This window comes from Eublepharis macularius, chromosome 12 (genome assembly GCF_028583425.1).
Source record: "Eublepharis macularius isolate TG4126 chromosome 12, MPM_Emac_v1.0, whole genome shotgun sequence".
Classification (NCBI taxonomy): Eukaryota; Metazoa; Chordata; class Lepidosauria; order Squamata; family Eublepharidae; genus Eublepharis; species Eublepharis macularius.
Window position 1 is genome coordinate 36221948 of NC_072801.1, and position 18139 is coordinate 36240086.

General features: G+C 45.2%; 2 protein-coding genes across 3 annotated transcripts in view; one reads left to right on the forward strand and one right to left on the reverse strand.

Moving 5' to 3' along the window:
* CACNB1 (calcium voltage-gated channel auxiliary subunit beta 1) overlaps positions 1-6076 on the reverse strand; it is a 70131-nt gene extending 64055 nt beyond the window's left edge. For both annotated transcript variants that reach the window (XM_054992759.1, XM_054992757.1), the window contains exon 1: positions 5990-6076. In XM_054992759.1, coding sequence (XP_054848734.1) covers positions 5990-6076 — 87 coding nt within the window. The remainder of the gene's footprint in view (positions 1-5989) is intronic.
* A 7609-nt stretch (positions 6077-13685) lies between these two features.
* Positions 13686-17771, forward strand: RPL19 (ribosomal protein L19). The gene is made up of 6 exons (XM_054995644.1): positions 13686-13742; positions 15361-15467; positions 16028-16150; positions 16313-16433; positions 16761-16871; positions 17590-17771. Exons 1-6 carry the CDS (start codon positions 13738-13740, stop codon positions 17711-17713), a joined length of 591 nt encoding a protein of 196 aa, XP_054851619.1. The 5' UTR covers positions 13686-13737; the 3' UTR covers positions 17714-17771.
* Positions 17772-18139: the final 368 nt, after the last annotated feature.

The window sequence follows — 18139 nt, forward strand, 5'->3', positions numbered from 1 at the left end:
CTTCAAATCTGAAAAGGCGTCAATGAAAAACCAGGACTGAACTAATGAGCAGCATCATGTGAAGTTGCAGGAACCACAGTTTAGGAAAAACAGCCTGTTACCAGAATCAGCTTTCACAAAGAGAAATCCTTACAGTTTTTGCCAAAGCAACTACGTACCTTCATCGTTTAAAAAATCCACAATGAATTTGGCTTTCAATTTCCCCCCCTTTATACCCTGTTCCTTACTACCACATTTTAAAGAGCACTAGAAACTTGGTTTTTAAAGAAAAGCAGGCAGTGTAACAAGCTGGAAGTGAGAAATGAACTTTCCAACCAGAACTGGCAACTCTACATGGGTCCCAGGTTGTGCACAGAGCAACTAACTCCAGAGAAGAATCAGGATATGACGTTCTGCATCAGGTTATGAACCCCATGTAAAATGTTTGAATGCAACCTGAGCGAGGAGGTTCTCTTTGCCCTGATATCCTCCATCTATCACCAATATGCACACTTCTTGTGTTTGTATATTTATATATACTGATTCATGTACCACAATTCCCAAAAAATGTGTATACTGGCCTACAACTTGCCAATTAAGAACCCCTGCAGGAATGTGGATGTTCTACTGATATTAGGGCTTAAGTAGATGCAGCACATAACACAAATAACATCTCACATGTAACAGATACTATTATATATACAATATTAGAGCAAAAATGAAATTTTGCACAAATTCAAACTTCAGCAAAATAGAAAAAACTGATGACTAGGCTGGGAGCTCAGAATGTTTACCAGCTCAGGGAACATAGCAGTTTGCTGTTCAGCTTATGTGAATGAAAGCAAAGTTGACACACAGAAGATGAGTTGATGATTAGGAACTCAAAAGGTAAAGAAACCATGGAATAGGAAGCACAGAGGCAAGGAGTCTAAAGAAGAGCGCAGACTAGTAGATGGACTAGTTAGGGAGCCTAAAAAAAAGAAGGGCTGCCACTTTCGCAGAAGCCCACATGCCTACTGTGGTCTAGTTCACACATACAGGAGAAGGGGATAAGTCCAAAGTGGTACAAAGCTGAGGTGGAAGAACAGACTACATCACTTCAGACTGCACACAGGGGATTCCACCTTAGACTGCAGTTCTTGTTCACTTTAAAAAGCTCCCTGCAAACTGAAAAGTAGCACTGCAGGAGAAACATTCTCTGTATTTGCTGTGCTAGTTTTCTTTTTACAGGACATTTTATTAAAATGTAGGACAACATTCTAAAATGTGATCTTCCAACTGCAAGCTAAAGTACAGCATTCCATTCTCTGTTACCTGCTTCTTCTTGCCGTCTCATTCCCCTGAACGTATGAACCAGGTCTGAGATCTAACCATTAGAAACTGCTGCTGCTCTGTCCCCTCCTACTGACGAGTTTAAACTGGGATGCCAAGAAATGGAAAGCTTTGGGTAGGTGCACCTGCCCTGTGGATCCCCTTCCAGCAACGGCAAGGGAGGCAGTCTTTTCACTGGGTTTTCATAGAATTTGCAAAACCCTTCCTTCAAATCTGTACTTGGGGGGTGCTCAGGAGTTTTTAAGGTGGGTATTTTGAGCTGAGTCGCCGCTGCTCTTATTGGAAAGTTTCAATATTGTTGCAAAAATTGCTTTTAGTTATGTGAATGGCTATCTTTATTGAAATTGTCTGCTTTGGCTGGATTTTGTATTTATTGCTCAGCTGCCCTGAACACAAAACCATTCTTTAAAAGGCACATTCCAAAGTAATACAATAGGAATAAAAATACAAATTCTGATCATTTAAGTTCTATGTGCCTCTATATGTAAGTTGAGGTACCAGGTGGTTCTGCTTAAAGTATACAGAGACACAGGCACAACAATATATCCTGCAGAGGTGTACCTGTACACACACACACATATGCACAACAGTTCTGTTGTGATACAACCACCTCTCTTCCTGCACACCAGAATGTAAAAGTCATGCATGTAAGTGCCCCTCATGCTTTTTCCTGCCCCAAGCAGCAGACTTATTCCACTTGCTTACAAACGACAGAGACCCTTCCCTCTATAGTGGCACGGGCATGCACTCATCTAGTCCCCATGTGGATCCTTCTCTTCTGCACATGAGCACCTAAGGCCACACAAATCTCCTGTCTGCCAACAGTGTGTCACATGTTGTGGCCTAGCAAAACCTTGTACTTTAAAAAGAATTGGGGGTGCGAGCGGCAGATCTAGGTGAGTGGTTGTTTTGGACAATGGATAGTGTCTGGAGCTTGTCCTAGACAGGGCTGCAGGCATGCCCAGTGAGGGCTGTGGCTGGGCTGATCTGAGAACCAGTAAGGGGAAAAGACAGGTACCTGTACTGGCCCTTAAGACAGAGTATATACCCTTACTCCATAAGCACAATACAGGGGCCAGTATTTTTTTTTCTGGACCAGAAGGGCTATTTGGCTTGGGCTTTAAATTCAAGGGGGTTTCAAATTTAGAAACTTGCTGATTTGACAGCATTTAATAAGTTCTGCAACTTGTTTTTACATGCACTGTGTATCACCATTTTTTAAAAAAATGGCTAGTGACTCAAAATCTAGCAGCGGCCCAGGCTTCTTAGGACTTGTGAGAGGACCTCAACCCAATCCAAACTGCCTCTCCCAGCTGTGTTTTAAGGACAAATCACACATCCAGAGCTATTATCACCTATCATCACAACTTTCAGTTCTAACCACAAAGGCAAACAATAAAATAGCCACAGGCTGGCCCTGTAGCTACCGTTCCTGCTTCCTCCCACCCTCCAACCTGTAATATGGGGGGAAGGGGACAAATTTTTCTATCCTGAGGGTAACTGGACATTGGACATACAGCTGCTATAACAAAAAAAACAACAGCCCAACTTAGTTATTGTGATGGGAAATTTTTGCCCTGCTATTAGGTGTGCGTGGGCGGGGGGGAGTGTTGCAATTTTCACAGGAGCGTAGCAAAAGATAATTCTTGAGACTGCAAAGAAACTGGGCCAGAGTTGTAACATAGAACTCAAAACAAGAGAGGTAGAACTGGATCCCGCCCCCCCCCAAAGTATTTCCTCAACCCTCCTTTCTTCCCTTTCAACATTCTGTCCCTTTCTATAGAGAAAGCAAGAATCTCTAGGTTTATTCTGTAGAGAGGGGAAAAGATTAGATCTTTCATCCACTCATCTATGAATCACTCCTCTTACCCATATCCTAAGGATAGCTTCCCCCCCCACCTTGGAGAAAAACTAAAAAAATTCCAGACCCTGCTGAGGGTGCGTTGAGACTCTGTGGGCCTAGAATGAACTAGAAGCTTTCCAAGCATGTCTCAGGCAGAGGGAAAGGGACAGCTGGTTTTGAAGCCAGTTGCTCCAGGGCCCCTCCGCAGACATGGTCTGCGTAGTTCTGCGGCCAGACAGGGAAAGGCAAGGAGGCAGTGCTGGGGTTGGTATTTTTAGGTTTTTCCTCTCCCTTGTTCTAATTAAGGCACGTGAGTCATTTGTGGCAGCAGCAAGCAGTTGGGGTCCACCACTTGGGGGACCAGGAAGAAGCAGGACAGAGGAAGTGCCTGAAGGAAAGAGTTTGATGACCATCTCTGCCCCACTGCCATGCATTTAGGGTTGCTCTTCATGGGATTTGTTGAGGCTGGGAACATGGGGGGGTGGGTTCTTGTTGCACAGACCTAGACAGGATCAGTGAAGGGCTCCATATCCAATTACATGAGGAAACTACTGGAGACAGACACCTGAAAAGGTGTGTATGTGTGGGGGGGGGTGGGGGTGGGGGGGAGAATAACAGCTTCTGGGGCTGCCACACCACATACACACTCCAGATTGGGGCCTCACAGCAATTTTTTAAAAACTACAAAAGCTGCTAAAATATTGTTGGAAGCGACAAAATGGATTAGTGGCCCCTGTCGCTTGTAGTTTGGCTCGCACAATGTGGGTCTAGAGTTCTTTCTTTTCACATATGAGGATCACCGATCCTGATGTTTCCAACCCAAATAGGCCAAATGAATTCAGTAACTTTTTAAACCTACCACCTAACCTACTATTGCTCTCCTCCAAGATTCTCTTTAAAGTTGTTCATTAAATAGGCTCCAGAATCTGCCATCATCTATTCTTTAAATCTGATTAGCAAGTCGTCAAGGTAGCCCAGTATCCCTAATCATCTTTGGTACATGCACCTATCCTATAATCATCCCCACCCTTCAGAACAGAGACCCCTCCCTTTGTATTTCCACCCCCTGTACCTGCCTGTGGGTCCCCTTGTTCTGTTGTGTTCCACTGCCTCAATCTGATTGCTAGACCCACTCGCGTCTAGCTTGTCTCACGCTTCCTAAAATAAACAGAATAATTTACACCAGGATCCTCACCAGTCTATTCTCTCCCATCACAATGCAAATCCTCCCAATGTCACAAAATCTTTGTGTCTGTCAGGATTTACAACCTCCCACAGCTGCCAAATCAGAATCACAGGGAGCATGCCTAAACAGCAGGTCTACTCAGAAATAAGTCCTCATGTTAGTCAATCAGGCTTACTCCCAGGAAAGTGTTCCTAGGACTACAGCTGTGGTTTCCCAGGGCCACTTTTTATAACAGGAGTGGGCAGTACATTGTGCTCCCCCAGTGGGCCCTTGGCCAACTTTCAGTGGATGGTCCAGAGCTTGTGAGCTGCTGAGATTCTTGCAAAGAAAGATGAACTAAATGGACTTTGGCATGATTCCGTGTCTTATCTTTTCAAGATCATTTAACACTGATTATTTGTGTTTTAATTGCTGTGAGATCCTGAGCACTCGTTCTTGCTTTGTAAATGTAAAACACAATGATAGACCTCACAGATTGTAGTAAAAAAGGAAAAAGCTAAGACCCTGCAAGACTGAAGTCAGCCCATTCTTGCCCCCAAACCTTTTACCCAACTATCCAATTAAAAACAAACATGGACCCTTCTAGCCATCTCTCCTATCTTATACAGTTTTACTGGTGGACTCATCAATGTTCTTTTGTTACTATAACTTGAAAAGCATAATTTATTTAGTTATGTAATTTATAGTCTGCTTTTCTCACTAAGACTCCAGGCAGATTACTTAGGGTAAGTCAAAGATAGTCAACAGGATGGGACATCCAATAAACATTGCAAAAGTGTTTGGATTACAGAAATCTGAAAATAAAAGTAGACTTGAAGGAGGAGGTCTGGGTGATCTGAATTTAGTCACTCCTCAAGAGATACAGCCCCAGCTACCAGTGGATCCTTCACAAAAACCTCCCCCTGAAATCAAGGGAGCCACTTAAGTTTCCTGCTGTCCAGATAATGGGAAATTGAGTCATAGGAGGTGATTGCGCAAGAGAGCAGTCTCCAAGAGGCCTACTTTCTCACCCAGGAACTGAGCTCAAGGGTTACAACACCGCCACCGCCGCCCCGCCCCCCCCACCCCACTTTCTCTAGAAAGGCACAGTCCACCACTAAAAGCCCCTTGGGTCTGGTATTGCCGGTTGTGGACGTTTTAATGCCATTCATTTGTCTGCATGAGAAATCACAGCAGCAGCAGCACAAGATGAAATTGAAAGGGCTTTCTTGCGACTAAGTGAGGAGCGAGCAGGGCTTCACTGATCCCAAGGGAAAGAGAAACGGGCTTTGCCAGTTATATTCCTCAGGCAAGCCCTTTAAAAGGCACCGTCACGCACAAATCTGCAGCCCTTTTGCTTCCACCCCCTTTTTGGCTGGCCGCCCCCTCCCAGGTGCTGGACTACAGCGGCTGGCGGGTCAGGTTCAAAGGCAAAATCGAAGCAAACGGAAAAGCCATTCCTGTCCCAACAGCACAATTCCTCCAGCCACATACTGAAAAGCGGCAAAGAAAACAATTCAGCAACGTTGTGCCCATTGTGGGTCAGCTGCAGCTCCCTACAGAAAAGGCACCAGAATGCCTCTTCCCTTCTTCTCTCGCCTTTGCTTAGGACAGCCTGTCATTCCCCGCGCCCGCCCAAGCCGGCCATCAGCCAGGCTCCCTCTACTCACCTGGAGGCCAGGATTGTCGAAGACCTCCATCTGGATGTCTTGGCTGGAGCTGTAAGGTGTGCGTGACATGCCTCCGTCCTGCACCATGGAGATGCCCGTGCCCTCGGCCGATCTTATGCCAGACTCATGGTGAAAGCCAGACGATGGTCGAGCGCGCCTGCCGCCTGCCGCCCTCCCCCCTACGCCCTTCGCCTCGCCATAGCCCCTCCTGCCTACTCCGGGCAGACGCCTCGAGCGAGCGGGGCCCCCGACGCCCCTCAGCCGCGATGGGTGAGCCCAGCGTCCCGATCCTAAGGCGCTGGCTACAAGCGGCGTCCGCGCAACTGGCGAGGGCTGGCGGGCTGGCTGCTGCCTTCAGCTCCCCAGGGGAAGGAGAGGTGGGTGTGGTCTGAGCCACAGTGGGGCCGAGCAGATGGCGGGGAGGGGAGGGGGAAAGATGGAGGCGCCCGGCCCTGGATTTCGTCCATCCTCCCTCCCCTCGGAGACCCTCTCGAGATCCACCTGCTGCTGCCAGGAGGGCAGGAAATCGGTCCAGCCTGCCTATCCATTTTGATTGCCCATCCTCTCCTAAACAGACTTCTGGGGTGGACACACACGGGGCTGGGAGGGCTGTTTTCCTCCCAGCACAATTATTTTTATTCTGGTCATCTTGTGGCAGGATCCACAGAGAACTGGGTCATGCTAAAGGATCCAAGGGTGCATGCAGACTCAAAATCACTGGACCAAGGGTGTTACTCCATATTTATTTACCTCATTTACACCCCACCTTTCACACCAAGAGGGACCCAAAGTTGCTTACCTAGTTCTCCTCTCCTCCATTATATCATCGCCACAATCCTGAGAGGTAGGTTAGGCCGAGTGTGTGTGACTGGACCAAGGTCACCCAGCAAGCTTCCTTGACAGAGTGGGGATTGGAACCTGGGCCTCCCAGATCTTGGTCCGATACTCTAAGCACTATAACATGCTGGGCATTAAGGCTAGTTACAGAGTGCTGGAAAGGTAGACCTTCAACTATTTAAAAGTGGGATGGAGTGGGAATACTCACCCATATATTTGATTCTGTGGAATGTATTGAGGGCTGGGTACTAAGCGATGCTCAACATTTCTATGAGTCTAAGGGAGTAATCTAAGAGGGTCTACTTAGAAGTAAATCCCATTTTATTCAATGAGGCTTATTCCCAGGAAAGGGTTGTTAGGACTGCAGCTCTAGTCCACTTTGTTCTGGGTCAGAGAGGGAAGGTCCAGTTATGTTTCCTTGCATGCATTTCTATCCCTCTTGCATCCCACATCTAACTCCTTTTCTAGAACTGTCAATTCTGCTAAGTATGGAGAAACAATATCACAGATTTCCCATGACTGAAAGCTGTAAGATGTGGTCTTCATGCTACTACATGGGAAAGGAGAAGTTCTTACAGTACTCCTTGTGCATGCGTGTGTGCATGCATGCTTAGTAGCATCTTTTCATTCTGTTCCTACCTCTATCCCCGCACGCACGCATGCACACCCCGCCCCAAACTGATCAGCAGACAGGCTTTGCTCATCCCGTTCCTCTTTCTTCATACATGCCTGCAGATCTGCCAGTTCTCAAACTCAAAGGCCAAAATGTCCAATCCAAACACTGACCATTCCCTTTCCCTCTTAACTAGTATTTCTTAAGCATTGTTAACTGGCAATTAAGATAAATTTGCCAACAATTCAGGGTGGGATACAGCTTAGCTCCTCTGCAAAATGACAGGAATGAGATTTGCAACCCTGAGCTCACTAGAGGACAATAAAGCACTTTGCAAAAAGACCTGAACTCATTTGCACATTCAGATTGTGCTATACCTCAGCTACTAAACTCAGATCAGAGGTATCTTTGAGCTGATACGTCAAGATGGCTTCACTGCCTTCTAAATTAATTTAAATTTAAGCAAAACTTAATCTAGTTCCAGAGGGGTAGCCATATTAATTTAAGGCAAAGGGGGAAAGGCATCCAGCGGCACCTTAAAGACCAATTATTTTATTGTGGTGAAAGTTTTTGTATACTAAGAGTCACAAAAAAGTGTCCAAGATGTTGCAAGAAGGCCCTGCAAACTTCAGTTCCCTTTCCAATAAAATAAGCAGAAACTTGTATTAGAATTAATGTCCTGAATGTGGTTTTGGAATCCTTGACCTAGCCCCTCTTGCTGGTGCAGAAGGATGAATTATTACTGAACTTCTGCAGATCAATGTTTATTCTCTTGGTTTCCAAAGATTCTCTGGGGAGGTTAGCTCATCCCTCTTGGAGTGAATATGTGCTTGCTAGTGAGCTCCTCCTCTATAATTGTCTCCACCAGGCTTCTACAAGAAGGAAACTGTTTTGGTGCAGCTGCTTCCAGGATTTCATGCCCCCTCCACTGGTTCTCCCACCAGCAGCCAGGCTCTCCCTCCGTGAGCAAGTACGAAACAAAAGGATTGCAACAGGAAAACAGGAAGGATAAATGCACACAAGAAGTTGAAAGAAAGGAACTGCAGGTTAGAAAAAGTGAGTGTGTGTGTATAAGTACACCTCCACCACTGAATAGTTTCAGTGCCTACAGAAGAAGCACTTTATTCTGTAATGCGAAAAAGCACAGGTCACCTTAACTGTATCTTTACAGGTCACCTTAACTGTATCTTTACAGGTCACCTTAACTGTATCTTTTGTATTTGTTTCAAAGTATTAGCATAGTTCCTGAGAACAGTGGATCTTTAACCTGTGGTCACGGATGGCTTCAGGGACAATTATTTATTGGATTTATAGCCGCTCTTGCAACTGTTGTTGCAAGATAGCATATTCAGAAGTTGGTTGTTGGGGGTTTTCCGGGCTGTCTTGCCGTGGTCTTGGCATTGTAGTTCCTGACGTTTCGCCAGCAGCTGTGGCTGGCATCTTCAGAGGTGTAGCACCAAAAGACAGAGATCTCTCAGTGTGAGATCTCTGAGAGATCTGTGTCTTTTGGTGCTACACCTCTGAAGATGCCAGCCACAGCTGCTGGCGAAACGTCAGGAACTACAATGCCAAGACCACGGCAAGACAGCCCGGAAAACCCCCAACAACCATCGTTCTCCGGCCGTGAAAGCCTTCGACAATACATATTCAGAAGTCTTTGCTCAGATGAGCAAGGTTGTCTTGGTGGAGCATAGCAGAAGAGGTGGTCATGTACATATGACGTTCCAGGCCATGAAGGACTTTGGATGTGATAACCAATACCTTGAATTAAAGCTAGTAATTGATTGGTAATTCCTCTCCGACCGCTCGCAGTTTGTGCTGACAGGGGGGCAGAGGTCGACCCGGAGGCACCTCACTTGTGGGGTGCCGCAGGGGTCGGTCCTCTCGCCCCTTCTGTTTAACATCTATGTGAAGCCGCTGGGTGAGATCATCCGTGGTTTTGAGGTAAAGTACCATCAGTATGCTGATGATACTCAGTTGTACATCTCTACCCTGGATCACCCCAATGATGCCCTTAACGTAATGTCCCGGTGCCTGGAGGCCGTGCGGATCTGGATGGGGAGAAGCAGGCTCAGACTCAACCCTTCCAAGACTGAGTGGCTGTGGTTTCCGGTGCCCCATTATAGCCAGCTGGTTCCATCACTGACTATCAGGGGCGAGATTTTGGCCCCCACAGAGAGGGTTCGCAACTTGGGTGTCCTCCTGTCGTTAGAAGATCATGTGTCGGCCATGGCCAGAGGGGCTTTTTATCAGGTTCGCCTGGTTCACCAGTTGCGTCCCTTTCTGGATCGGGACGCCTTGCGCATAGTCACCCATGCCCTCGTTTCCTCCCGTCTGGACTACTGTAACGCTCTGTATATGGGGCTCCCCTTGAGGACCTCCCGGAGGCTGCAATTAGTGCAGAATGCGGCCGCGCGGGTGATTATGGGAGCGACATGGCGCACCCATGTAACACCTCTCCTGCGCGAGCTACACTGGCTTCCGGTGGTCTTCCGGGTGCGCTTCAAGGTGCTGGTTACCATCTTCAGAGCGTTCCATGGCTTAGGGCCTAGGTATTTGCGAGATCGCCTGCTGCTACCGATAGCCTCCCACAGGCCGGTACGCTCCCACAGAGAGGGCCTCCTCAGGGTGCCGTCGGTCAAACAATGTCGGCTGGTGACCCCCAGGGGGAGAGCCTTCTCTGTCGGGGCACCTGCCCTCTGGAATGAATTGCCCCCGGAGAAACGTATGGTCCCTGACCTACACACCTTTCGCCGTGCCCTTAAGACGTTATTATTCCAAGAAGCGGGGCTGGCCTAAATGTGTTTTAATTGAGTTGTCCTGTTTCTATTGAATATGTTTATATTTTATATTCTTATTGTTTTATATTTGTATGTTTTATCTTTGCTGTACACCGCCCTGAATCCTTCAGGAGATGGGCGGTATAAAAATTCAATTAAAGTTAAAGTTAAAGTTAAACGACTGTAGAATACAGCTAATACTAACTTCCCATAATAATCAAGCAGTGGTATTCTGTACCAGCTGGAATTTCTGAGATGACCTTAAGTGCAGACCCTTGTTCAGTGCATTACTGTAGTCTAGTTTCAAGGTCACTGTGGCATGGAGCCTCATGGCCAGGCCAGCAGCTGAGCCATAGTAGGAAGCCAAGCTAAATGAAGAGGGAAGAAAGCATTATTTCCTTCCCTGCTAATAATTCTGAGTCCAGTATAATAGAGTTAGCAGGGGTAAGTTCAAGTTCATCAAATGTGGAAAGCACAATATCCTTTAAAACCGCAGCCTTCCCAACAAGCATCACCTATGTCTTGTCAGGATTCAGTTTCAACTTGTTCACCCATAGCTGACAGGCACTGGCTCAGGACTTCTACAGCATTGTTTGGTGATCTGGATAAAGAAATGTAGAGCTGGGTGTCATCAGCATATTGATGACACCTACTCCAGTACTATGAATGATTTCTCCTAAGGGCTTCACATAGAGATTGAACAGCATGGGGGATAAGATGGAGCCTAGTGAAACCCCACAGAGCAAGTCCCACATTGATGACTAGTCTCCAGAGCCTAGACCATAATGAACTAGTTAAACCAATCCAAAGCAAACTGCTTGATACCTGTTTCCCATCTCAGATGCCTGAACAGGATGGCATGATCTACTCATATCAAAGGCTGTTAATAAATCCTTTAAGAGCAACCAAGAGGAACAGCCATTGACTATAGTTAAACAGAGATCATTAGCTAAACCCACTTGTGCTGTCTCGTATCAGTCCTATAGCATGGTCAAACTTGAAAAGGATCAAGAGCAGATAAGTAATCCAGGAAGACCTACAGTTATTCTACAACTGCTCTCTCTTATCATTTTGCAAAGAAAGAGCAAATAATTAGCCACATCATTAATGTCTAGCACTGATTTTTACATAATGGATGGGCCACAGCCCAAATGCTCAAAGTACACAATATAGCCAAAAATCCAAATCTTTTACATTAAAATTCTTCTCTGCTCATTGATTAATCAACTGCCTGCTGTACTCAGCTTCTGAAACACAAGACTGGGATTTCATGAATTTCCAGATTAACAGAGTTAAGAGGGTGCTTTCATTTGCTGTTCAGGAGTGGCAGAACGGAAGAATAATGGGCACATAGAGACGGTGGCACAGAATAACAAGAGTGGACTAGAGATTTTAACAGGTACATGCTCCTGATTACATGAATTCTCATTAAGATTCTAAGTGGTTGCTTACTACCTTGGCCTCTGGATAGCCAGCTCACCCTTTCACCTGCATAACTGCAACTCCACTTCTTGTCTAGAGAGGATGGTGTCTTCCACCCAGGGATGGAGTTTTGTGGTTTCTCTGCAGCTGGTGCAGCTGAAGCACAAACACAATGGGACTCCCACATGGCAAGGTTCTCCAGAGTTTTCCTCCCCCAGAAGTGACCATACTTCTCACCTGGGCCACCAGGACGTTTGTAATTTAAAAAAAAATCAGCACTAGAATATAATTTGTATACCATTATAACAATAAGTGCATCAGGTTCTCTCAATGTTCAGGTTTCATTTTCTTTTTAAGTCACTCTCTAGCCCCTTTCCTTGTGAAGATATGCCTTTCCCCTCATATCTCTGCAAGGAAAGAGGCTACTTACTTTTTAAAAATGAAAACTGAGAATTCAGAGAACCTGCTGCACCCATTGTTAAAACCGTACACTGATACAAGTGTTGATGGAGGAAATGGCTGTTGCGGGCCCAGAATTTGGGAAAATAGCTGCCACGTGGGCCACAAAAGTCCAAATTCTCCTACAAATACAGTAGCCATGCAGGCTTTACTGTGATGTTTCCCAACATTTTGGAACAAAGCAGATTTGAGAAAGACTGGAGAAGAGCCAAGGAAATCTTTGAAGGTGTGCAAATGTACCAAGAGGTAGAGAAGTAGGGGAAAATTTTTTTCTCAAAAGCATTAAACTTTGGGCAGATAACCTATGTGGAAATGGTTGATATGAGAGACCTGCTAACTAGCTTTCCCCCCTCATTTATACCCAGTGTATCTCCTCACTGGAGACTCAAAGCAATTTACATGATTCTCCTCACCTCCATTTTATCTTTACAACATCCCTGTAAGGTAGGTTAGGCTAAGTGTGTGTGACTGGCCAAAAGTCACCCAGTAAGCCTCTGTGACACAGTGGGGGTGCAATCCTGGGTCTCCCCTATTAATTTAATATATTGCTTCTGTGCTCATTACCTATACCTCCAAATTGTCAGCTTTTCTATTTTTTTGCCTGTGTTTTTTCTTGGTGCAGTTTTTTCTCCATTTTGAAGTTTGTAATGGGTGTAAGCAATGGATGTTTTGATGTTGTGATTTGTGTGATTGTAATCTTACCTTGGGTCCTCTGACTGCAGTTGGTAAACTGCGTTGAGCCTTTTGTTCCAGAAAAGCAGTATATAAATATGCTAAATAAATGTATACTTTCCAGGAAACAACTCAGAAAGGCTAAATTTGCAAGTATGCAGGTTTAGGATCAAGCTATAACACTACTATTTACACACTATTAAGTAAAGCTTGATGCCCTCTTCTTTAGGGTGTCATACTTAATGCTAATTTTGGGTTTCATATGAGCAGTGTGTGAGAATAATACTTAGAAGGACAGACCTGTTGGAAACCTCATTGCAGCAGTTATAAAATAGTATTAATGACAATGGTGACCTTCTATGAACTTTCATCAACTTCAACCATCATTACTGTACTATAGGCAACTACGTGGCTCACGCCACAACCGTGTACTCCCCCTCGTCAGTCAGCAAGAGCTACACCAGAGAGAAAATTCAACATCCCAGGAAATGCATTTACAATTGCCAAGAAACGCTATATAGCGCAAGCGCACTCTTAGCAAACTAGTCCAGGCACGTCCTGATCACAATCTGCACAGAAACAGCGTGCCTCAAATGTCTCTTCTCTTGCGCAGGCGCTAAATTTCAACGCAGGCGCACCACTATCCCGGAAAGGGCCAGTTCGCCCGAGTGCGCAGTGGCGTTTTGGGACATGCCATTCCCAATAACGGGAGGAGGAGACGAAAAAAAGAGAAGAATTCCTCTTTCTTTCGTCCCACCTCTATTTGCCCTCCCACATACCTTGTTTAACAGGAAGGAGCGTTGAGTTTTGGCAGAGTGTTAAGTCAAGAGATGGGAACGAAAATAAAGGGACTGGAGTGGTGGCGGGGTCTGGATGTAAGTGGTATGATCCTGTGACGTGTTGCTTAGTGGGCCGGTCCTTGGGCGCTTCCTTTCTTTCCTTTCAGGGCCGTTGGCGCCGCCGCCATGAGGTGTGGAGCTGGGAAGGGGGGGAAATAACATGCGGGGGGAATGGCGAGAGGCGTATTGTCGGGGGCAGTTGGGGGCTTGAGCAGAGGGAATGTGAGGGGCTTTGGCGGGATTTGACAAAAGTTTCAGGGGAGAGAAGAGCGGGAAAAGCGGCAGTTTTCGGGAGGGCCGGGGGGGGGGGGGTCGGTGAAGGATGGCGTTCGAAAGGGGCGTGGCCTAGCAAAGGCTAAAAGAGGAGGGGTCGCTGGCGGGAATGGGGGAAGGGAAAGGCGGTTGGGGGAGTCGAAAGGCGAGGGGCCTTCTCAGGGGTTCCCTCCCTCCCACGGGAAGTGACTGGGAGCGCAGCTGTGAGGATGAAGGGGAGGGTCTCCCGCAGTGTCACAAAATAATTATATCTGTGTTTATATGCCGCTCTTCTAGACAGATTTGCGCCCCACCCAGAGCAGTGAACAAGTTAGTGTTGTTACTATCCCCACAATACTGCTGGGCAGCTGGGGCTGAGAGGAGTGGCTTACCCAAGGCCGCCTACTGAGTTTAGGGCAATAGTGGGATTAGAACCAACACTGATTTGCAGCCAAACAATTTAACCGCTGTGCCATAGCACAGTGCCTGACGTCGTAGTTTCTTCCTCATGTCGTGGATCCAAGCCCTTTTAAAAAATCTTTAGAAAGCTTTTTAACCTGTTTCATTCTCATAGTTTACGGAGTTCTTTTCAACCCCTTAAAGTGCTTTGTGGATGTTGTTTCAGCCATCTTTACGACAGCACTGTTAAACTAGCACTGGGTCTCTGCTTGTAGTACAGATGTGGGAGTGCTGATTTATATAGTGCTTTTTTTAAAAAAAACCCTGTCCTTACTCCCAGAAACTTAGGGCAAAGCATATGTGATTCTTCCCTCCTCAGTTTTGTCCTGTGAGGTAGGTTAGGCTGCAAAAGCGTGGCTGGTTCAAGGTCACCCAGTAAGTTTCAGGGCAAGTAGGGTTGAAACTTGGGACCCTCTGCTCTTGATCCAACATTCTGACAATTAATAAATAGAGAAGCAAGTAAGCTCCTCATAAGGAACCATGTGCCTTGTTCCACAGAGGATGTCAGGGATTGATCGATTTACATGCAGACAATTCATAATATACAAGTGAGGATTCATAGGAGAGGGGGCATCACATTGATTCTTTTGGTGATCCTCAAGGCTAGCAAGCATGTAGGATGCACTTACCACTCCAGTCATCCTCTGCCTTGCTGGCCAGGTGATGGGGGTCTGGGCCTGAAATAGGTGTGCCAAATGTGCTTTTATTTTAAAGTGCTGAGATTATTTTCTGCAACACTTTTTCCTTTCCAGACTCTTCCCACCTGGTATGTGTTTTATCTCTGTTTCGGAATCAAGTTCACAATTAAATACATTGGTCTTTACAGATGTCTCATTACTGAAGTATAGTCTAGATTATAGATTCAAGTTCCTGTATAGTTTCATTACTTCAGCTTTGCTAAATGCTAAGTTGGTAAATTAGTTTTGAGACCTTCTGTAATCATTTCCCAGATAAAATCTTAATACTGTCTGTTTAAATGTTTTTGTTCTACTTTCTTTGTGAAATATCTAATCTGTATGTTTTTGTTTGTGTTCCCAGTATGCTAAGGCTCCAGAAGAGGCTGGCCTCCAGCGTCCTGCGCTGTGGCAAGAAAAAAGTCTGGCTGGATCCCAATGAGACTAATGAAATTGCAAATGCAAACTCTCGTAAGTGGTGGCTTGCCATGTTTGTGGGTCATGTGCTCCAGTTCTACTGGATTTCTGGAGATGGTGGGCTGTTTGCTACAACACTTTAAGCCCAATATTCCTTGTAGTAGATTTTAAAATGAGATGGAGGAAAATGTAATAAGTATCCCATTCAGATGCTTAACACTCTTGTTGGGGATAACCCTATTAATTTTTATCTGGTGGCATTGGTTTTGGACAACGGGGGCATTTTTTCATTTTATAACAGAGACTTGATGAATTATTTCTCAACTAATCTTGGTTAGCTGAACATAAAGCCTTGCTTAGAGTCCTGCTGTAAAGTTCACAGACAACAACTGTGTTAGGAAGCAGCATGAAAATCATCCACTTAATTGGTTGATTTTAATTTCGTTTGGCCAAATGAAATTGTAATTTGTGCTTGGACAAAGCACCATAGAAGGGCAGGCTTGCAATACTACTCGACTACATAGCAATTGCTATGTAAATAAAAGACAGAACCACAACTATCTCCTTGGAAACATTTATTCATTATAGCTGATTATTGTTCTTGTATGCCTTAGGTCAGCAGATCAGGAAACTGATCAAGGATGGTCTGATTATCCGCAAGCCTGTGACCGTTCACTCACGTGCTCGGTGCAGAAAGAACACCTTGGCCCGCCGGAAGGGCAGGCACATGGGCATCGGTAAGTACTGATGTTCCTCGACTTTAACTTAACAGTTGAGTTTGAAAAGGTCTTCTGTAGAAACTGCATACAGGCCTTGAATAATATTTAACTCTCTGCTTCTCAAAGTGTGTTGTACAGAAATCTGATTGCTTCTGTTTAATATCCTCTGATGCTGTACAGGTAAGAGAAAAGGTACAGCCAATGCCCGTATGCCTGAGAAAGTTACCTGGATGAGAAGGATGAGAATTTTGAGGCGTCTGCTTCGGAGGTACAGGGAGTCCAAGAAGATTGATCGCCATATGTAAGTCTGGGAAATGTACATACTTCCTGTGGTTGATGAAGTGGGCATGTCTGGAGGAGTTTAAATATTATTTGGTTGTAAGTGAGACTAACTCTTCAGCAAGGACACCAGAATGGATAATTGGTCACTGAGATGCACATCTTCCAAAGAGGGCAGCTAACGAGGCCAGTTTATGCAGGCTTACCAAACAAACAGCATGCTGAATTTTAGGATCTTGTGTTAAGGCCCATCTTGGCAAAGATGCCTGGATCTGCTTCTTTAAATACACAGATTTCTTCAGACTGCAAAGAGGCACATTCATTCTTTGCTGTGGTTTGCCATTTTCAGGTATCACAGTTTGTACTTGAAAGTCAAGGGCAATGTGTTCAAGAATAAGCGGATCCTGATGGAGCACATCCATAAACTGAAGGCAGACAAGGCACGCAAGAAGCTTCTGGCGTAAGTGTCTCCCATTCACTACCACTAGAGGGAGTATTTTGCTCAAATTTTCACAGATGCCTGTTTCTCGGTGGTGATCTTTATAATTACTACTGTCTGGTCAAAATGTGTAGCAGGCGAAGGAGTTATGAGGGAGAATGGAGAAGTCCATGGTTCTGACTTCCTGTTTTTTCATCCAATGACCTTCATATGGAAAAGAGTTCTTAGGTCTGTACTGTAACAGGAATGGTCCAAAAGAATTTGGTGATCAGTTATACAACCAGAGTGTAACCCATTTTAAAGAAGCTTGGTTAAAATAGCTTTCTGCTTGTGTCCCGGTCCATTTGAAGCCATTGTAGCACTAACCTCCTTGACATAAATCAGTAGTTGGGGTAAAGAGTTGTGGGATTTAAGAATTTTGGTTTATTTTTTTGTCATCTGCTTTCTCTCTTTGGTTAGAGGAGAGGAGTGACCAGATCAAATTGCCTATCCAGCTTTATCAGTCAGGGTTGCTTAAGGTGTGTTAGATTACTACATCCGGGTGACTTAGTTTATAGAAAGTAAAAATTAGTTTGTTAGAGACGGCTAGCATTGGAGACAGAGTGCCCTCTGTGGAGAAAGTAACATGGCTACATGTTACCACAGAAATTGTCCTTGTGTTGGTTGAATGAACATATTGAAAGTACTGGTGTAAACTTGATGTTGCTGTATTTTTCATGAAGCTGCCTTTGTTTTCCAGTGACCAGGCTGAAGCCCGTAGGTCTAAGACCAAGGAGGCCCGTAAGCGCCGTGAAGAACGCCTGCAAGCCAAAAAGGAGGAGATCTTCAAGACTTTGTCCAAGGAGGAAGAAACAAAGAAGTAACTTCTGCCTTCCTGTGTACATAGTGCTCAAAGGGTATCTAATAAATCTCATAATAACCCACGTGTCTAATAGTTTTTCCTAGCAAACTTGGGGTGCATTTAGAATCAATTGGCATCTGTTTTCAGAGAAACGGCTCACCAAATCCCTTATCTGCACTCCTCCTTTGCAAGCTTATGTGAATCATTGAAGACAAGATTGATGTAACTCATAACTTTTTTTGCTGAACAAACATGCACATTAGTTAATAACAACCCATCTGTTTTGTAGCCAAAAGTCTATGCTGTCCAGAAGCATAATTCAGAATTGCAGTTATGCCAAAGGTAATTAGAGAAAGTATAGGTGTTCGTGTGCAAATACTGGGGACATGCTGCGGCACACCTGGCATCATCATTTTGAAATTGTTTCATGAATTGGAAACTGATCATA